Below are 19,349 nucleotides of genomic sequence, written 5' to 3'. Positions count from 1 at the left end.
TCTATCAACAATTCACATTTTAATGCATCCTTGTCATAGGAGCATAGGAGGGTAATCCTTCTATTACTAATAAGTGCACAGTCTTCCTCTCCTCTCCTCTTCTCTCTTCTCTGCCCCTCCTGTCTTCTCTTCCTACTGGGGATTGAACTCAGGGCCTTGACCATGCCAGGCAATACTCTACCTCTTGAGCCATACTCCCTGCCCAAGTATTTTCACATTTATAAATGAGGATATATAAGTTCTCATCTCTATTCTGAAGAAGTTTGGTTTGTTAACTCCGTTTGACTTTTATAGTTACCAAAATGTTTCATCGCAAATTATATTGAAATTGTTCCTTTGTGTTTCAGTGCACTTGCAGGAAAGACATGGTAAAAATCTCAATGGACATCTTTGTGAGAAAATTTCAGCCAGACAGATACCAGCTTTGGAAACAAGGAAAGGATATATACACCATAGACCACACAAAGCCTACTCCAGAATCTACCCCTGAAGTAAAAGCATGGCTGCAGAGGAGAAGGAAATTAAGAAAAACACCCAAGAGGTAATGACACCATCTATCCTGCTTGAAGTATTTAATCAATTAAAATGTATATTTGAAGGCTATTTCTATAAGTTTTTTTTATTTCTTTTTCTGTATCATAAATTTGCTTAGTATCTTACTGACATTTTGAGATAAAGTATTTTTTAATTCTTGGGATATGTAGTAAACAGATCGTAGAAAGAGATGTATATTGCATTTGAGAATATTCCTGAACTCAGTATATCTGGCAAATAGAACAAGTTAGAACCTTTTCGACTCTTTACACTAATGTATTTTAAAGTTATATTGGCTCTTTACATTCATCTCCATATTTTAACTACTTCAATAACTGTTCATTTTGCTATTGATTTTCTTTCTGACTTTAGTAGTTCATTTGTTGAACATCTGAGATAATTACTTTTCTCATCTGAATTCTTATCATTTGCTATATATTGCACAGTGATTTTTTCTTTTATAAGAAGTAAAGTAGAACTGTACCATGGTTGTCCATTCCGTTTTTGTGGCCAGAGCCATGTCAAAACTTTATGACTTCTGTGGGTAGCTTTCTATTTAAAAACCAACTGAATAGAGTATGTGTTGTGTTGCTCAGATCCTTAGGCTACCTTTTAGCTCTTTATTTTTTCAGTTTTATGTTTTCCTCTACAGTATTGCTCATTGTTTTTCTTTCAGATTGTAAAAGTAATATGTGAGCATTGGAGAAAATTTGTAAAATAAAGGAAAAGAATAATGAAGTAATCCCAATTCACCCATATCCTTACTATCCAGAGATAACTAATTTTAACATTTTGTATATATCCTTTACATATGTATTTATTATATATTAATATATGCCTTTTCAAAATTGGGGCCATGCTCTTTAACAATATGATGACTAGTTATGTGTTTTTTCATGTAATTAAATTATTTTCTATAGCAAAAATTTTTAGTGCCTGCATGTATTTAACTAATCCCTTGTATTTCGACCTGTAGCTTGTTTCTACTTTTTTGCTATAATAACATTGTAATTTTAATTGTTTGCCCACATTTCTAATGCTTATTTTCTGACTCTTTTTTCCCCTTGGCATTTATTTTTTACTGTTTTAGAATGGTTGTGAGCCAGAGGAACCTTAAGAACATGGAGTCGGGCACAGAACTATTTAGTAGCTAATCTAAAACTCAGGTGTTGATATTTTACCCTATCATTTGCAGGAAAGATTTTCAAAATATTAGTTCTTAAATCGATTTAATAGGTCAAGACCAACATCTTAAAATTAGGAGGTAAAACATAATAAAAAGTAACATAGTGCTTCACATGTGGTAAGGGTAATTATTACCTCATAATATGTGTGAATGTATATAGGTGTATGTTGTGTCACTACCTACAGTATATGACTTACTATGGGTAACAATGTTTGAGAAATAATAATTGAGAGTGGCAGTGCCTTTGAAAAATGTGTTACTCTACATTACCAAAACACCAGCAGCTTTGGAAGTAGGCAGTATTCAATCTTGAGCTCAGAATATACACTAGTAGTACATCTTGAGGACTGACTTTAATGAGCAGAAAAGACAATACTCCAGTTAAGTCTATGAATTGGTCTACTTGTTAAACTAAGTAGGTCTTTTGAGTATGGATAACATAGATATGTGGTATTGAACACATTTGAAAATTTTGTCAGTAGGTTAAAATAATAAATGAACCTTGTTCAGTTTGTTAGAAAGCTTAATAAGAAGCTTGTTTGATATGCACAGCCTGTGACTTAGAGATTGCACATCTGTCTTCAGTAATACCATTTTTATGGAAGCCCAATAAATGTAACGATTCCTTGAAAACTCCAAGAAATGTCAACCATCCTGTATTTACATGTACAACACTGCTCATAAAATGGGCTGCTGCTCGCATCCTCACCAAAAGGGATGATCATGGTAATAATGATACCAATACTATTATTCCATTAGCAGCAACCACAGCTAATTTTTGTGGGCTGTCCCTGGCTATTTTCTTTCTTGCCTCTCTGCCTTTCTTGATATCTTGCACTGCTTAGTCTGTGGTATTGTCTCATGTGCAAATAATGTGTGTTTGTAGGGGAGTGGAGGCACTGTTGCTTTGAGTTGATTTATAATTGTTCGTAATTGTTACAAAAGTTGTCAGACTTACTGGAAAATAACAACAGAGGAAGTAAATAAAAAGTGCCCACTCTTAGTCTGTTGATATAAGACATTAAATACATGTAGTTAGCCTTTTTCCATCCTTGAGCTATCAATGATTTGGAATTTAATCTGGGTGATTTTCATGCATACCTGAGAATTATATAAGGCTCAGGGAAAGAAAGTCAGTAGTTAACCTTGAAGCATAAATAATTTATCAGATCCTAATATCAGCTTTAGAGGGCCTCCTAATTTTTTCTTCCTTTCTTCTTTATCTAAATCATTAGTATTTTCCCTTTTCACTGTGTCATTATTTTTATTTTATTTATATTTAGACTTCTATTTTTCAAAATTTTTTTACAATTTAAAGTTTTAGCTCATACATAAAAACATAAAATTGTACATATTAGCTAGGGGGGGTGGTGCATTCCTATGATGCCATAGCACTCTAGAGGCTGAGGCAAGGCATGATTTCCAGTTCAGACTGGGCTCCATAGACTCTGTGTCCAAAAAAAATTCAACAGTGATCTTTTATTTTTTCTACAATGTTAATTAATCAAGTTTATAATTGGTCAGATTTTAATTTTTAGTCAGTGGGTATTAAAGTTTTAATATTTCAATTTCAGATTCCATCTATTGTGAAGATTATCTTTGCATAAGGTTAAAAGTTTTAGCTTTCTCTTTTTGTAAGCAAATGACAATAATATCAATATGTAGGTTTTTTAATATCCATTACAACCTTTTTTTTTCTGAACATCACTCCTCTTTTTCATAGCGCCCAGTGCACTAGGTCTCATTCTAAAAGGCCCAAAGCTGAGGAGGATGAGGAAGTGTCACCTGAAGTCAATGGGGAGGAGGTCCCCAGCTGTGACCTAGGCCCAGAAAACTGCAAGCTTGGTGGAAATACAGAAGAAGGATCAAAGCTGGGGATCACAGACACAGTTTCAAAACAAGAGACCTCTGTCAGCAGGATGCAGAAGGATCAGAATTTATCAGATAATACCAAACTCTCAGGTGAGAAAGTAACTAATTACGTTTTGCTTGTATTAGGTGGTTGATGATCTGATGCTTTAAATCTATGTTCACTAGGATAGATCTTACTGGACCACCTAGCTTATCCAATAAATTATCTACAGTTACAGATTAACTCAACCAGGAGGCTAAGAGAATGTTTTAGAAATCAGAGGGTACTGCTGCTACTTATAATGGAATTGCAAGACAAACAGCCAGCAGTGTCTGTTTGGTTTAATAAAAAAGATTTCTAAAGAGAAAACTCTTTTTGAGCAAGTCAATTTATAATATATAACACAGTTTTGCAAAGTTCTTGAAATCATAGACAGAGAAAACCAATTATAGACAATGCTTTGTAGATTTTTAGCTATGGACATAATTTCAAGAAAAAAATATAGATTAAGATTTTAAAAAGAACAACAAAATTTTTTAAAAGGCCTGCCTAGTGAAGTGGTATGTATTATCCTTTAGTTACATGTTTATAATAAAACCCTCTTCCGAAAGTCTTACTCACTTTACCCCTTCCCTGACATATTTGTTGCATATTTGTCTAAAACTGCAATATGCTTTGGCTCTTTAATTTCCATGGGAGTTTTTGCCCTATTAATAATTGAGGTAGTTGGTAATTCCTGTATTCCTCCTGTACTGTCATCCCATAAATACTTCAATCTTGGGACTTCTCTGGATCCAACACTGTCCTGCTTTCTTCTCAAAAAAAGCACCATACATACTGCACTGGGTCCATTCTAGTCACTCCTGCTATAGCTCTCCCTGTGGTAGTCACAGTCTTCCTTTAACAAGGTATCTGAGATCTTGCCCTTCTTACATTATTCTACTTAGAATAAAAGAATGACCTTACATAGTCCTAAGTAAGGACTGCTTCTCCAGCCTCATTACCTTTCCTTTTGAAAACTCTGTGTGATTAGATACTATATCACAGACTTTTTGTCTTTTGCCAATGTGTTGATACTTCAGGGAAGAGCTAGACAAATAAACATTCAGTTATCCTTTGTGTTAAGTTGCATGACAGAGATGTCATGAGGTATTTCTAGGCTACCAAGGAAAGTCATCTATGGGCAGAAATAGAACAGGTGTTCAATGTTGGTGATATCTGAATTGAATTGTAATAAATGGACAAAGATTGAGAGGGTAGGGAAGAACTGCAAAGAAGACAATGCAGTACACGTCAACATTTCTTTTTAGTCACTCATGGTTTTTTATTATCTTGGTTTAGTTATAATCACTTTATGAATTGCTAGAGGAATTAGGCAAAGTGTGCCCAATTTCATTAATTCTCTGGTTGTTTGCATTTTAATCTCTAGTTTTTTAGTCCTGGAAGAACACTTAAGTAGAAGACTTGGCTGGTTTTAGTATTATAGTTAGTATGTGATCGGTAGAAATGATCCTTTTTTTTCTGTGTATTTGTATGTATGTGTATTTATGTGTGTGTATAAAGGAGACAGGTGAGTTGCTATGTCAGGGGAGGGGGATTGCTGGTTCATATTCTTCACTACCTATGAACAAGGAAGCCAATGATTACATAACATTATATAATGGCCATGTGAAGGTCATACCCAGCCATGGTCTTCTCCATGCTCTTGGTGTATGGTATAGGATTAGTGTAGGAAATGATTTTTATTGGATGTCTATGGGCTTATATTTGCCATTTACATACGCTCTCAGAACTGGAATGCTTAATTTAGTAGCTCTTAGCATCACATATTTGTATATCATTTTTATTTTTAGATAGATTTCAAATCAACATTTGTTTTGATAACTATTATGATTGTCCTGCTTTTTGATGTTGGTATGTAGTAGAACCTCATTCTAATCTCTTGTTTTGTCAGTGGAATTTTTTTTTTTTTAAACAAAGTTCAGGCTCTCACCTCAGTGACTCTGAAGGCATCATGATGCTTTGGTGACACTTTACCCCTATGTCTATGGATGTTGAGAGGGAAAGTTAGAAGACATATAATCAGTTGGAATAGATGAACAATCCTACTTAGTTATAGTGCAATCGAAGATTTATTAATAGTCTTTTACTTCACAGGAAATAGCTGCTTAAGTGCATCTGTGATGGAAGAAACAAAAACTGAAGATGAGAAAGCCTGTGCCATAACTACACCATCTATGTCTAAGAAGCCCAGTGATTCCATATCATCTAGTGGTCAGGTGAAAATGGAAGAATCAGACCCACCTGAGTACCCATGGCCAAAATCTCCTGAGTCATATTCTTCAGTGGCAGAGAGTAATGATGTGTTTACAGAGGGAGAAGAGAGTGATGTTGAGGGCCATGGAAGTGGCCTGGAACCTGGGGAAATCCCAGTGCTCCTCAGTGAAGAGAGAAACAGCTTCAAAATTCCCAGTGTATGTGGCAGTATCTATTACTACTGTATTCCTTGTATATTGAGGATGATTTCTGAAAACACCATGCTATGCATTTAAATTTTGCTTTAGGTCAGAAATAAATAGGGGTTTTAACCATATTTCTTTAATGAGTGAGAAGTAAGCCTTTTGTGAGATCTGGTCCTCATTGTGATCATCTTAAGCATAGGACTTTGGCCACGTGTTGAAGGTTAATTTTATATGTATATATATATAACTAAGGTCTTTATTTTAGATAAAGCCAGACTCATATGCAATTGTAAGAAGTGGTACGAGAATTTCTGTGCACTCTTGACCCAGTTTTCAGTGTGAAATCACAACCATGTTGACATTGATATAGGCAAGATGCAGTATTTCGCAGGCTGGGAAGAATTTCCAGTTGGGCTCTACCCTCCTCCTGCTAACAGTTTTAACCTCTGCATGTTGGCTTTCTACAGCCTCTATTTTGACATTATGCTTCACCTAATCATTTTTTCTTTGACTTTTTTGTGTTGGACACTGAATCATAGTATCAGTGTCATGCCCACTCCTAAAAATCATCCTTTTGCCTCTCAGAAAATTCAAAAACCCCTCTAGATTCCCAACCCACCCCCATTCTGGATTTTGGATAGGGACTCCCCTTCCTGTTTTTCTAATATTGCTATTATAAGCATAAACAGTACCTGGAACCTTACTTGCCTATTAAGTTAGGACTGTTGTCAGCCTCTGAACCTCTGTTGGCATGTTGAAGCTGATGAGGAAATTCAAGTGGGTGAGTACAGACAGCTTCAGCTGTTTGTGGTAGTAGGCTGAGCTGGCTGGTGAACAGACCTACCTCTTAATTGTTCCTGGTGTTTTGTTTTGGTTTTGGTCTTTCAAGTCAGGGTAGGTAGGCTGTTTACCACTTGAGTTATGTTCCTACTGCTTCTTTTGCTTTGGGGATATTTCAGGTAGTATCTTGTATTTTTCCCAGGCTGCCCTCAGACTGTGTCCTTTCATTACCTCCCACATAGCTAAGACCACAGATGTGTGCCTCTATGCCCGCCTTATTGCTTGAGATAGGATCTTACATATGTTTTTGCCCATGCTGGCCTTGAACCACTGTTCTACCCATCTTTACCTCCTAGGTAATTGGTATTATAGGTGTGGGCCACCATGGTTGTTTAAACTTACCTCAGGTCTTTTGTATTCTTTAGTAGCATGGCACATTATAAAAGCACAACAACAAGTTTGAATACAGTTTCTCCGTAGTCTTAAAATGTCAAATAAAATCAAATTTCCTTATTTGACCCAATAGAATTTATCATTGTATGCAGGATTATGTGTTCCATTGAACTATAAAATGTATATATTTATCAAAATAAAATAGTAAAACCTGTTGAAATTGTTTTTGAAAGAAGGGGAATGAGAGAAAATGATGGAGGGGTTGAATCAAACCAAGGTACATTGTAAGCATGTATGAAAATGTCACAATGGAACTCTGCTGTACAACTATACTCTACTAAAAATATTAAAAACATTCATAAAAAGCACATGAAAAATGTAAAAAAAATGAAAAAATGTAAAAATTGTCCTGATCTGTTTGAAAAGGTGGTTAGGATAAGTTTAAAAATAACATTCACTATTTACAACTTAAATGGTTCATGATGACAGCAGTGTATCATTGAAAAAACTAGTATTTTTCAAGCCAGGCAGAGTGGTGCGTGCTTGTAATCTAGCACCTGGAAGGCTGAGACAGGAAGATCATGAGTTTGAGGTCTGCCTGGGCTATGTCAGAAGACCTTGTCTGGTTCATTTCTGAATGAAAGGAAAGGTACACCTTCAGTTTGGCTAGATTTCCTTTTCTGTGAGGATAGATAGCAAAATCACCTGTCATATTTTCACATAGGCACAGGGTAGAGAGTTGCAATAACACAGTTCTTAATAGTTTATGAATAGATGTCATTAAATTTAGGCTAGTGTTAAATAAAGGTCTTTTGAAAACTCTGTAACTGCTGAGCTCTCATTTGCTAAGAGTACCCTGCACTACAGTTAGTAATTAAATAAGTTTCATTTAATTGTTTTCCCTTTTTTTTGGCAGCACTGGGATTTGAACTCAGGGCATTATGCTTGCTGGGCAGATGCTCTACCACTTGAGCCACTCTGCCAGCTAGTTAGTATTTTAACATGAAGTTGAAGGAGAGTTAATTGACCTTTTGGAAAAATTAACAGCAGAGCAGTTTCTTCTTCTTTTTGACACTAGTCTAATTTTTTTCAGTGGTAAATAAGCACAATTTTTTAAGTGGTAAATAAGCACAAGATTTTTTCATAATTACCATAAATCATTGTGAACTATCCTTTGACTTTTTCCATTTTTGTTCTATAACCAGACAATAGAGGGAGAGACCAAAACTGCTAAGAGTTGGCGCCATCCACTTACTAAGCCTCCATCCAGGTCCCCAATGACTGTTGTAAAGCAGCAGGTGGCAAGTGATGAAGGTGAGTTTGTGACCTTCTTCAGAATATTTTTTTGTATATACCATTTGTTGTGTATAATCTGTTGTGAAAAGTTGCTCAGTAGAGAGGCACATTGATCCTGTGTCAAATGGATATCATTTGGAGATCGCATGTAATAAACAACTCTTAGGCAAAGGGGATTTGGATTTTAGGGATAAAGTCTTGCTTGACATAGTTCGATTACATGTCTATAATCCTAGTTACTTGGGAGGCTGAGATTGGGAGGATCACGGTTTGAGAGTGACTTGTGCAAATAGTTTGAGAGACTCCATCTCCAAAATAACCAAAGCAAAATGGGTTGGATGTGTGGCTGAAGCAGAAGAGCAACTGCTTTGCAAGTTTGAAACCCTGAGTTCAAACCCCAGTCCCACAGAAAGAAAAAGGAGAGAAAAAACTTGTTTCAAATAATCTATTAGAATCATTAGTAAAAGTCTTTTGTTGTAAATCCTAAAGTTTGTCATTCCCAGAAGGTTTTCCAGGAGTTAGGAATCAGTTCTCAAGCCTGGAGTGGTGGTTCATGACTATTATTGTAGTTATTTACGAGGTAGAATCAAGTGCATAGGATGTTTGTGCAAAAAGTTAAGAGACCCCATTTCCATCAATCAGCTAGGTGTGGTGGTTGGTACTCACTTATGATCCCAGCTATGTGGGAAGCCTACCTGAAAAACAGCTAATGCTGAAAAGGTCTAGGAGTGTGGCTCAAGTGGTATAACACCTGCCTAATAAGTGTGAGGCCCTGGGTTCAAACTCAATTTTCAGCAAAACAAAATACTCATATGTATTTGTAAAAGACAATACTCATATGTATTATCTTTTACTTTATATAAATTTTGTAAAAATTTGTAAAAGACAATACTCATATGTATTATCTTTTACTTTATACAAATTTGTGCTTTGATTTTATCAACACTAGAAGGAAAATGATTTATGCTAGCTGAAATAAAATCAGAAGAAGAAGAAGTTGAGCTAGGTGTGATGTTTCACATCTGTAATCCCAGCATTGGGAAGGGTAAGGCAGAGGATGGCATGTTCAAGGCCAACATGGGGTACATTGTGAGACTTGCCTCAGAAAACAAAAAAATGAACAACTCAGCATGATGAATTATGGAAATATATGCTAATATGCTGCATTACTTTTATTATTCAAACCCGAATTCCATCCTGGATTGGTTGTATAGGATGTACCACCACCCTTATGTGGTCTTTTTTTCCTACCTAAATATATGTTACAAAAGACAGTGTATAAAAGAAAAAAAATCTGCTAATATTGTTGATATGGTCTGGTAAATGTATTTAATACAGACAAGAAACTTGAACCCTATTGAGTTGCTCCCTTGACAGCAGCCTTACAGGCAGGTGACCTTAATTAACAATTTAGAAAAAGCTACTATCTCAAAGAAGAGCTCTTACACCATATCTGTTTCAGTTTATCATAGCTTGCCTTCAGCATTTCTTCTCTGATTAGTTTGGGCTACACTAAAATATAAGGCACATTGCTTTCTCTGTTGTGCTTGTTTCCCAGGAAGTATTTTTTGATGTGAGCAATCACATGGAGCTTCTCCATGGGGAGCAGTTCTGGTTTCAATCTGTATTGCTTGCAAAATTTATAAATCGATTAGATTAACAAAGTTGTTTCAAGGGTTTAAGGTTAAATATTTTGTTGAAACATGGATGATTGTAAAATTTTTCTTATGGCTAAAGAATTTCACAAGCTTCTGAAATGAAAATGGAAAATATTCTTTAATATATCATTGGGCACTTGAATGTTACCTCACCCTTTTCCCTCTGAGTCCAAGTTATTTGAACTATTAGAATTGATTGAACATTATTCTTGTTAGATTGAGATGTACAATCGGTTTGGCACTCACTGGGATCACACAAACTGCCCTTGGGGATTTTGTACCTCAACTACTTAGCTCCTTTTGCATTTCTCTTTTATGGGAGAGTAATTGTATTAGTGCATCTGAGAAATTGCATACAATGGTCAATGTGCCCTGTTAATAAACTAGTGTTTTTCTATTGAAGCTGGACTGTGACCCCCCAATAGAGAGAAATGGTACCTGACTGAGCTTTTGTGCAGATAGGAGATGAGTCACCTCTAAGTTGTTCTCTTTAGGACCCTGCTCTGGCTCTTTGATAAATGGCCTGAAACTGTAGAAATCATACTGATTGGTGGTAGATCCCATAGATACAGGATCATCAAACATCTCCTGACTTTCAGCTTGTTTTCTTTCCTTGAAGAATAGTTTCCATGTTTATCAGCAAGGCATAATAGTTGGTGTTAGTGAGGAAGAGGGAATTGCACAATAAAAATGATTATTAGACTAGAGCACTGTTACATAAAAACTAATGTTAATTCATTTTTTGCAAAAAACCTTAAATTCACATACACTAAATTGTTTTTTTTAACTGAAATATTTCCAACTATATTTTCTCCAAGATTTGGGAATTGTACAAGCTAATATGGGAACGTGGATTAAAATTCTATTTTAAAAAAATTTTCTGGTATTAAAATAATTATACAAATTGAATTAAAACTGAGATTTGGAAGATAACCCATTCTCCTGTTGTGCTGTGTTGATATTTTTGGCACATTTGTGCTCTTGTCCATGTTTAGTGTCCAAAGGGAAGGAATACTAGAATTGAGAGGATTAATCCATTTGGAGGGGGCAAACACCTTAGAAACCTGCAGGATATTTCTTTACCTTTGGTTGGTGAGGATGCCTCCTATTTCAATACAGAATAAATTTAATTCCTTAGTGTGGGATTGAGGCCATTCATAATACAGTGTGTGCTTCTCTCTCTTTTGCTTCATTTCCCTCAGTTCCCCTATCTGAATTCTTCTTTCCATCCTTTCAGGTAGGTTTTTTTTTTTTAATTCCCCATTCTGGATATTTTCTAATGCTTTTTCTTCCCTTGATTTTCCTGAAGCTATTGCTTTACCTGGAGATATCCTTTTCCTTCTTGGAACTTTTCAGCCACTTCTTACCACTCACCTCTTCTACCTCTACTGTGCATATTCTTCACATGTTCTTTGCACTTTCATACCTCTGGTTCCTTCCACTGTACCTCATTATTTGTCTGTATTTCTATATTTCCACTTTGACTCCTCTCCTCTTGCAAGTCCTTAGCAGCCAACTTCTCACTCCAATCACTGTGGCTAAATAACTTTTGGACTCCTCCAAATCAGGGAAGCCCTGGATAAGTTGAATACTAAATCTTGAAATCAGCCATTAAAAGGATAGCAAAAAACTTCAATACATTATGAAATACTCCAAATATAAAGCACTCTAAATCCTTGTCCAGTTAATAGTCTCTGTGTTTAGAAAAACATGCTGTTTTAATTATCTATATAAATGTGAGCAATTTTTATATTTAATGTCAGCTATTTCAGTTTTGTACTCTGACAGGATTAGAATTTTCTTTACCACCATGTCAAATCCTAGAACTCCCTCAAAGTTAAAAGGCAGATGTAGCTAATGCTTTGGGGTATTGAGGACCCCAAGGTTATGATATTATTTGGGTCAGTAAATGAGTCCTTCCTAAGGATTAGCCTATTGTGGTTTGGTGAGTTATTTTTGTTTCACATCGCCAGCAGAGCAATGATGCATCTATTGTTGACTTCAGCATATACAGTTAAAATATGATCAGAGAATAGATTTATTCCTAGGATTTGTTTTTTTTTTTACTACAGTAGAGAAAGGACTATAGAGTAAGAAAAGAAGATCAAGACTATGTCAAAATAAAAGAAGTTACTAGTGAACTAAAATTTCTTCTTCTTTTGATTTTATATTTCTGTTACGAAATCATTTAACATACACATGTGCATACACAGACACATAGATAGACAATATACAGTACACACATACCATGCAATATGTCAAAATGAAGAGACTAGTTGACAATGTTGAAAGCTTAAGTTGAAATCTTAAATGTTTACTAATAGGGAATGGATTAAATTATGTATGGTTCAGGAACTCAATAAAACAATATGTAGTCAGGGAGAAAAATTCCAGAGTACCATATTTAACACTCTGAGCATAATGCTTCTGATATAAAGTTAAATGATAACATTCAGTCAGGTTTCACTACATTGGAAATATTTTGATGATCCTAGAAAGTGCTTAACCAATACCTCCATGCTTTGTTGTTGGCATTTGCTTCCTTGCTCCTTTTTTTTTGATATCATTCAAATGCTTAGATTTTTTTTAAACCCATGGCAGCAGCACTATAATAATTGTGCTGACAGAAATTCCAGAACTTCTCCTGAACTGACATTAGGCTTATAATCTGAATATGCATTTCATCAAACCCCCTGCATTTCCTTTGTACTTATGGTTTATTATTTGTTCTTTGATGCTTTCATTCTGTACGTGTCCATTTCTTTATCAGTGTTTTCTTATTTTTGAAAATTTACCACATTTGTTTCTAATATACATTTTTATGCCTTTTCCTACTCTTCATTCCTGTGTTCTCACTGTTTTGTGCTTATTGTACACAGAACTCCCTTGTGTAAGTGGGAGTTTCATGATATTTCTAAAGCCACTGTACACTAAGGGTGCCATGTTGACACCTCAAGAGCTGGACACTAACCCGCACTGTGCTCTCTGCTCAGTTCACTGTTTTCTGGTGGTGGCTGCAGATGACATGCTGGGACTCATGTCATCATGAGTCCATGACACCATCTCTAGCAATAAAGGAAATGCAAATTAAAACCACACTAAGATTCCACCTCACCCTTGTTAGAATAGCCATCATCAGCAACACCACCAACAACAGGTGTTGGCGAGGATGCGGGGAAAAAGGAACCCTCTTACACTGTTGGTGGGAATGTAGACTAGTACAAGCACTCTGGAAAAAAATTTGGAGGCTACTTAAAAAGCTAAACATTGATCTACCATATGATCTAGCAATACCACTCCTGGGGATATACCCAAAAGACTGTGACACAGGTTACTCCAGAGGCACCTGCACACCCATGTTTATTACAGCACTATTCACAATAGCCAAGTTATGGAAACAGCCAAGATGCCCCACTACTGACAAATGGATCAAGAAAATGTGGTATCTGTACACAATGGAATTTTATGCAGCCATGAAGAAGAACGAAATGTTATCATTCGCTGGTAAATGGATGGAATTGGAGAACATCATTCTGAGTGAGGTTAGCCTGGCCCAAAAGATCAAAAATCCTATGTTCTCCCTCATGTGGACATTAGATCAAGGGCAAACACAACAAGAGGATTGGACTTTGAGCACATGATAAAAGCTTTAGCACACAAGGGAGGTGTGAGGACAGGTAAGACACCTAAGAAACTAGCTAGCATTTGTTGCCCTTAATGCAGAGAAACTAAAGCAGATACCTTAAAAGCAACTGAGGCCAATAGGAGAAGGGGACCAGGAACTAGAGAAAAGGTTAGATTGAAAAGAATTAACCTAGAAGGTAATACACATGCACAGGAAAGTAATGTGAGTCAACTCCCTGTATAGCTATCCTTATCTCAACTACCAAAAACCCTTGTTTTTTCCTATTATTGCTTGTACTCTCTCTTCAACAAAATTAGAGATAAAAGCAAAATAGTTTCTGCTGGGTATTGAGGCGGTAGGGGGGAGAGGGAGAGGGCAGAGTGGGTGGTAATGGAGGGGGTGGGGGCAGCGGGGAGAAATGACCCAAGCATTGTATGCACATATGAATAATAAAACAAAACAAAACAAAAAAGATGTGTCATGAGTGATCAGAATTCTTAACAAATCTATGGTTTATCCATGGGTTTGGGGATATTGTGAGTGCCCCAAAATAGGATAAGATGATTTACTGAAAGCTACTTTTAAAAGTAGCTGATTGCCATTTGACCAAAATGCAGAGGTGACCCCATGTATAAGTTTGAATCTTGGCAAGATTCAGAAGAATGCCCTGTTTATGACTTTTGATTCCTCATCTGATTTGTCTGAATAATTTGCTCAGTCAGTACTTTTTTCCACTAGTATTGTAATGTGTTGTGAAACATTTCTTTGAAATTAACCACAGTTTAGACCTAATCCTGTCTCTCTATTGTTTGTGTGCTTTGAGGGTTAAATGAAGAATGTATTTCAGACAATGTTATAGTAATTTTTTTTGCAAGTTTTTCTATTTGTTATAGTTCATTCAGAAATGGATTGAATATTTAAGTATAGAGATGGGAAAGACAGAAAGTACTTCTTTAAATAGAGATCATTCTTAGTGTCTGACCATTATTTAGCCCATTTAATGTAGGCTTTCAGTTCTGTAGAAGAATAAAATGTATACATTTAAAGTCATTCAAGTAAGTGAAATCTCAGGAACTCCAGTCTGATAAAATTTGATTCCTTCCTGAACTGATTTTCTCTGTTTCACATTCTTTCTTTTTAGGTTGTGCTTATAATTCAATTGTATACTAAACTGGACCTTAGCATGTTTTCCCCAGTCTGGAACTACCCAATAATTTCTCTGTATTAGAGCTTTAGTTTGAGTTTTTATTCATTTTTCTCATGTTTTCCAAAATTATATTATTGTTGTACTGGGGGTACACTGTAACATGTAGCATTTACAAAAGTTCTTATGACATATCATAGTTGAATTCACCCCCTCCACCATTCTCCTTTATCCCCCCACCCTGCCGCCCTGTCTCATTTTTCCATTTTCATACATGAGTACATAATATTTCTACCATATTCACCCTTTTATACCCTTTCCTGATATCCTCCCCCCTCCCACTGGAGGTAGGGCCTCCTCCTCCAGGTAGGGCCTGTTTTACCTTCTTGTTGTCCATTTTTGAAAAAAGGTATTTTTGTTTGTTTAAGATACAGAACTTTTGTTTTCTTTTGAGATTTCCTGTGGTATTTTCTGAATTCTTTAACCTTTGTCATTTACTCACTGTACAATGTAAACTGGCTTTTGGACACTTTGCAATTGTCCCTCAAATAAAAAGACATTATTTAGAATAGGAATTTTGACGTTTAGGGGAGAATTTTGCCCTCCTCCTCCTGGCATGCTGTAACTAACTCTTTTTGTTAGCCATTTTGATATAGATTTGCCTGTATTTTTTTTTTTTGTTTTGTTTTATTTTGCGGAGTAAGTCAGTGTATTGGCCAAATATGATCTCTTCTTTTTCAAGCTTATTAATGTTATTTTAAGTAATAAAAACAAATACTGTTGTAAATATTAAAGCATTCATGTGTTTTTTTTTTTGGTCAGATGGCAATATTCACTTGTCTCTTTCATAGTAATCTGGCTGAGATCTAGCTGTGTTTTTCTGTATCAGTTAAAGACTATCTGGCCTAGGACAACTGAATGATGCAATTACTTCAAGGCTCATCTGTATGTTGAAATAGGATTTGGATTAGTGATCCAAAGTTTCTTTCAAACTGTTAAAATTCTTTAATTTCGTAAAAGTATAATATGAGAGGGAACCTTTTAGTCCTTGCCTTATGACTGGTTTTCATTAAAAAGGAAAATAATGTGGTATAAGTACATTCCCAAAGAAAGTATTTCCTTCTACATCAAGTCCCTTTCTCTGCCAATTTTGAAAAACAAATGCAATTTCATGATAGCTGCTGCATGTCATGCTACAGATGTTATTAATTTTTGCATAATGATCCTTTCTATTTGTTCCATTAATTGTTACTAGCTTGAGGTAATATACTTTCATAAGAAGCATAGTCATGTTTATGTGTATAAGTAATAAGCTGGCAAATTCAGCTGATTTTAAGTACATTGAATTGAAATGGTTTTGGATAGGTCACGGTCAGTGTTTTCCTGCATTATGTGGACAAAAATATTAGGTGGTATTGGCACTAAGACCAAATGAATATTCTATTTAGCATTTGCTTTTGTAAGGATAGTTGGGTGTTCTCTCTTGAGCTTGACTTATCTGTCACTAAATTCTATTGGAAGTCCCAGTGGTCTTGACTTTAGTGAAAACATGGGAAATAAAGATAAAAAACATACCTCACTTTTATTATGCTAGTGGTTAATCAGGTTTTGATTGAATTAGAGGCAAAATATGCTTACTTTGTAATTTATATAGTACAGTTGCTTTCTTTGCTTTTCACACATTATCTTGTAACTTTGGAAACCGTGGCCAGCCTGAAGTCGTGGTCTGGTATCTGGATGTGCTGAAAGCATGGGGATTGCAAGATGGCAGTTAAAACTTTTGATTCTTTTCAAAAACTTGGATTTTTTTGACTTCATGTATGTCTTGCTATTCTTCAAAGTCTTGTAGAAAATATCTGACAGCAGTTTTTATTTGTTTTTTCCTTTCCTGGCAGTAATGGGGTTTGGAGTCAGGGCCTCACACTTGTTAGGCATATGTGCTACCACTTTAACCCTGGCGAACACTTTTTGATATTACAATTGAATGGTTCATTTACTTTTGAGAAAAGTGAATTGTTGTGTTAGGTTGAAATACATGAAATTGTCAGAATTTGATAGTTTGTTTTACCCTACCAAAACAGCAATTTTATCCAACTTAATGTAGATGTAATTTTAATTTCCTTAAAGTTGTACCCAGTCATCTGTTTTCCAAAATGTAAACATCTTCACTTTAAGGGTCACTAAATTACCTCATATTTTGAAACATAGTTTTGCACTTTCTACCTCTTTTAGGGGTTATGAGATAAATTCTGTAGAGAAAAGGGTTAGGGGAAGTTTATACATATTTTAGAATGTTGTCTTCACTTCTGTTTTGTTTTGTTTTGCTTGTATCCAGGGCAACTTACTCCTGGGCTGGCAACATTCTGTATCTGGCCTTTAGGCAGGACCTTCACATTTGGGAGGTTAGGCTATATTCCGTGGACCCCTTCTAGTGACCCGCTAGCAGTGGTTCCCATTATCATCATTAAAAAATTCTGTGTATTCTAAATTCTCTTTGCTGTGTCTTAGGTTAGTTTTAGGAAAACAAATCTCTAAGTTCCTTTTTCTTTTTTTTTTTTAAGCAGATATTTCTATTTTTTTTATTGTTTTGCTGCATAGGGGTACATTGTGGCATTTGGAAAAGTTCTTACAATATATTAAATATATCACACTTGAATTCTCCCCCTCCACCATTCTCCTTCATCCCCTTTCTCCCCATTCCTGGAATAGTTTGTACAGAGATCATTGTTCCATTTACATACATGTGTCACATTTGCACCTTGTTTACCCCTCTTTACCATTTCCTCACCTCTGCCTGTCTCTCACTGGTAACACACACACACACACACACACACACACACACACACACACACACACACATGCAGGACCTGTTTCACCCTCCAGTTCTCTGATTTTGTATAAGAAAAAAAGAAAATAATGACCTTTTTGCTTATTTAAGATAGCTACACAGAGTGTTTCTTTATGGCACTTCCATTTATATATGTATTATAGCCTGATTTGGTTCATCTCCTCTATTTTTCTTCTTTCTACCTTAGTCCCTTTCTATGGTGGTTACAGCTGGTTTAAAAATTCATTATTAATTCTTGCTTGGAGAGTACATCAACTGTATTCACCTTCTTAACTTCCTTCTTTTACCTTCTCCCTCTTGTATGTGACCTCCCCTTAGTGTGACCTGTATTGCTATATTTGTACTAGGTCTGTATTCCACATGAGTTAGCACATTGCTAACTTCACTTAAGATAATGTTCTCCATCTACTTACAATGAACAAAATCTCGTTCTTCTTTATGGCTGAATAAAATTCCATTGTATATAAATACCAGTTTCTTAATCCATTCATCAGTAGTGGGGCATCTTGACTGTTTCCATAGTTTAGCTATTGTGAATAATACTAAAATAACCATGGGTTTGCATTTATTGTAACCTGACTCACATTCCTTTGGGTTTATTCCCAAGAGTGGAATTGGTGGATCATATGGCAGTTCTTTTTTTAGTTTTTTGAGGAACCTCCATGCTGTTTTCCATAGTGGTTGATCTTTCTTTATGCAGAATGTTACAAAATGTATGATGTTATAGTATAATTATGTACAAGAGGTTATAGTGAAATATTTATATGTCCATCTGTCAACTGAAGTTTAAAAAATGGTGAGAATGGGCAAATTGGTATGTTCCTAGGCAGAATGATGCCAAGTGATAAAAGAAAACATTAAAAAGGTTTTTTGGCAGGGGCGTTCAGTATTGGGGTTTGAACTCTGGGCTTCATGCTTGTGAGGCAGGCAGTCTATTGCTTGAATCATGCTTCTGGCCCCCAAAATTGTGTTTTTCAAAAGTCAATGAAGATACCTTGAAAATCACCAGGAAGAGGAGTAGAGAATAGTGTTTGGGAGCTGAGAGAGGAAGGGGTTTTTATTTATAATCATGTGATTATAAAAATATTGAGATATCTTGAAGGGACTTTTCCCCCTAGAGCATTCTTGGATCCCTAAAGGTTTGTGTTTTCCAGTTACATGAATGTCATAAATCTGTAATAGCCAGGATTAGTCTATGCTTTAGTAGTATGGCTCAAGGGCGAGAATGAGTTCTTTGAGATTGGGAAAGAATGAAGAGTTTGATGAGGAAATTTCAGCATCTCGATAGATAGATAGATTCCAGAGTGTAGCAGTATTTTTACTGTCAAGCAATATTAAAATCTGAATAACTGACATCAAACTTATGCCCCAATAAAACATTGCAACAATAGTTTGTCAAAGGGATAAAAGGTAAGTACGATGACTGGGTGGGTTTGTTTTAAGAATATGTATATTTATATATTACAGAGAACCTTGTCACTTTAGAATTAAAAAGCTTACATATACCCTTTTATTTTAGTATTGAAAAGAAAAAAGTAAACCTTGAAATAGATGAAGAAGGAGTCTATGTA

The 19,349-nt window shown here is 35.6% G+C and overlaps 1 protein-coding gene across 9 annotated transcripts in view; it reads left to right on the top strand.

The window, feature by feature from the left end:
• Kdm4c (lysine demethylase 4C) overlaps positions 1–19,349 on the top strand; it is a 365,075-nt gene that overhangs the window by 204,672 nt on the left and 141,054 nt on the right. For 7 of the 9 annotated variants that reach the window (XM_074051899.1, XM_074051898.1, XM_074051897.1 and 4 more), the window contains 4 exons: positions 348–541; positions 3,444–3,682; positions 5,730–6,046; positions 8,413–8,521. In XM_074051899.1, coding sequence (XP_073908000.1) covers positions 348–541; positions 3,444–3,682; positions 5,730–6,046; positions 8,413–8,521 — 859 coding nt within the window. Of the gene's footprint in view, positions 1–347; positions 542–1,210; positions 1,419–3,443; positions 3,683–5,729; positions 6,047–8,412; positions 8,522–19,349 lie in introns of those variants that run through there. The other 2 variants (XM_074051903.1, XR_012440445.1) reach the window with 2 other exon arrangements.

This window comes from Castor canadensis, chromosome 13 (assembly GCF_047511655.1).
Source record: "Castor canadensis chromosome 13, mCasCan1.hap1v2, whole genome shotgun sequence".
Taxonomy (NCBI): Eukaryota; Metazoa; Chordata; class Mammalia; order Rodentia; family Castoridae; genus Castor; species Castor canadensis.
The sequence above is the reverse complement of the archived record's forward strand: the minus strand, read 5'-3'. Positions and strand labels throughout refer to the sequence as shown.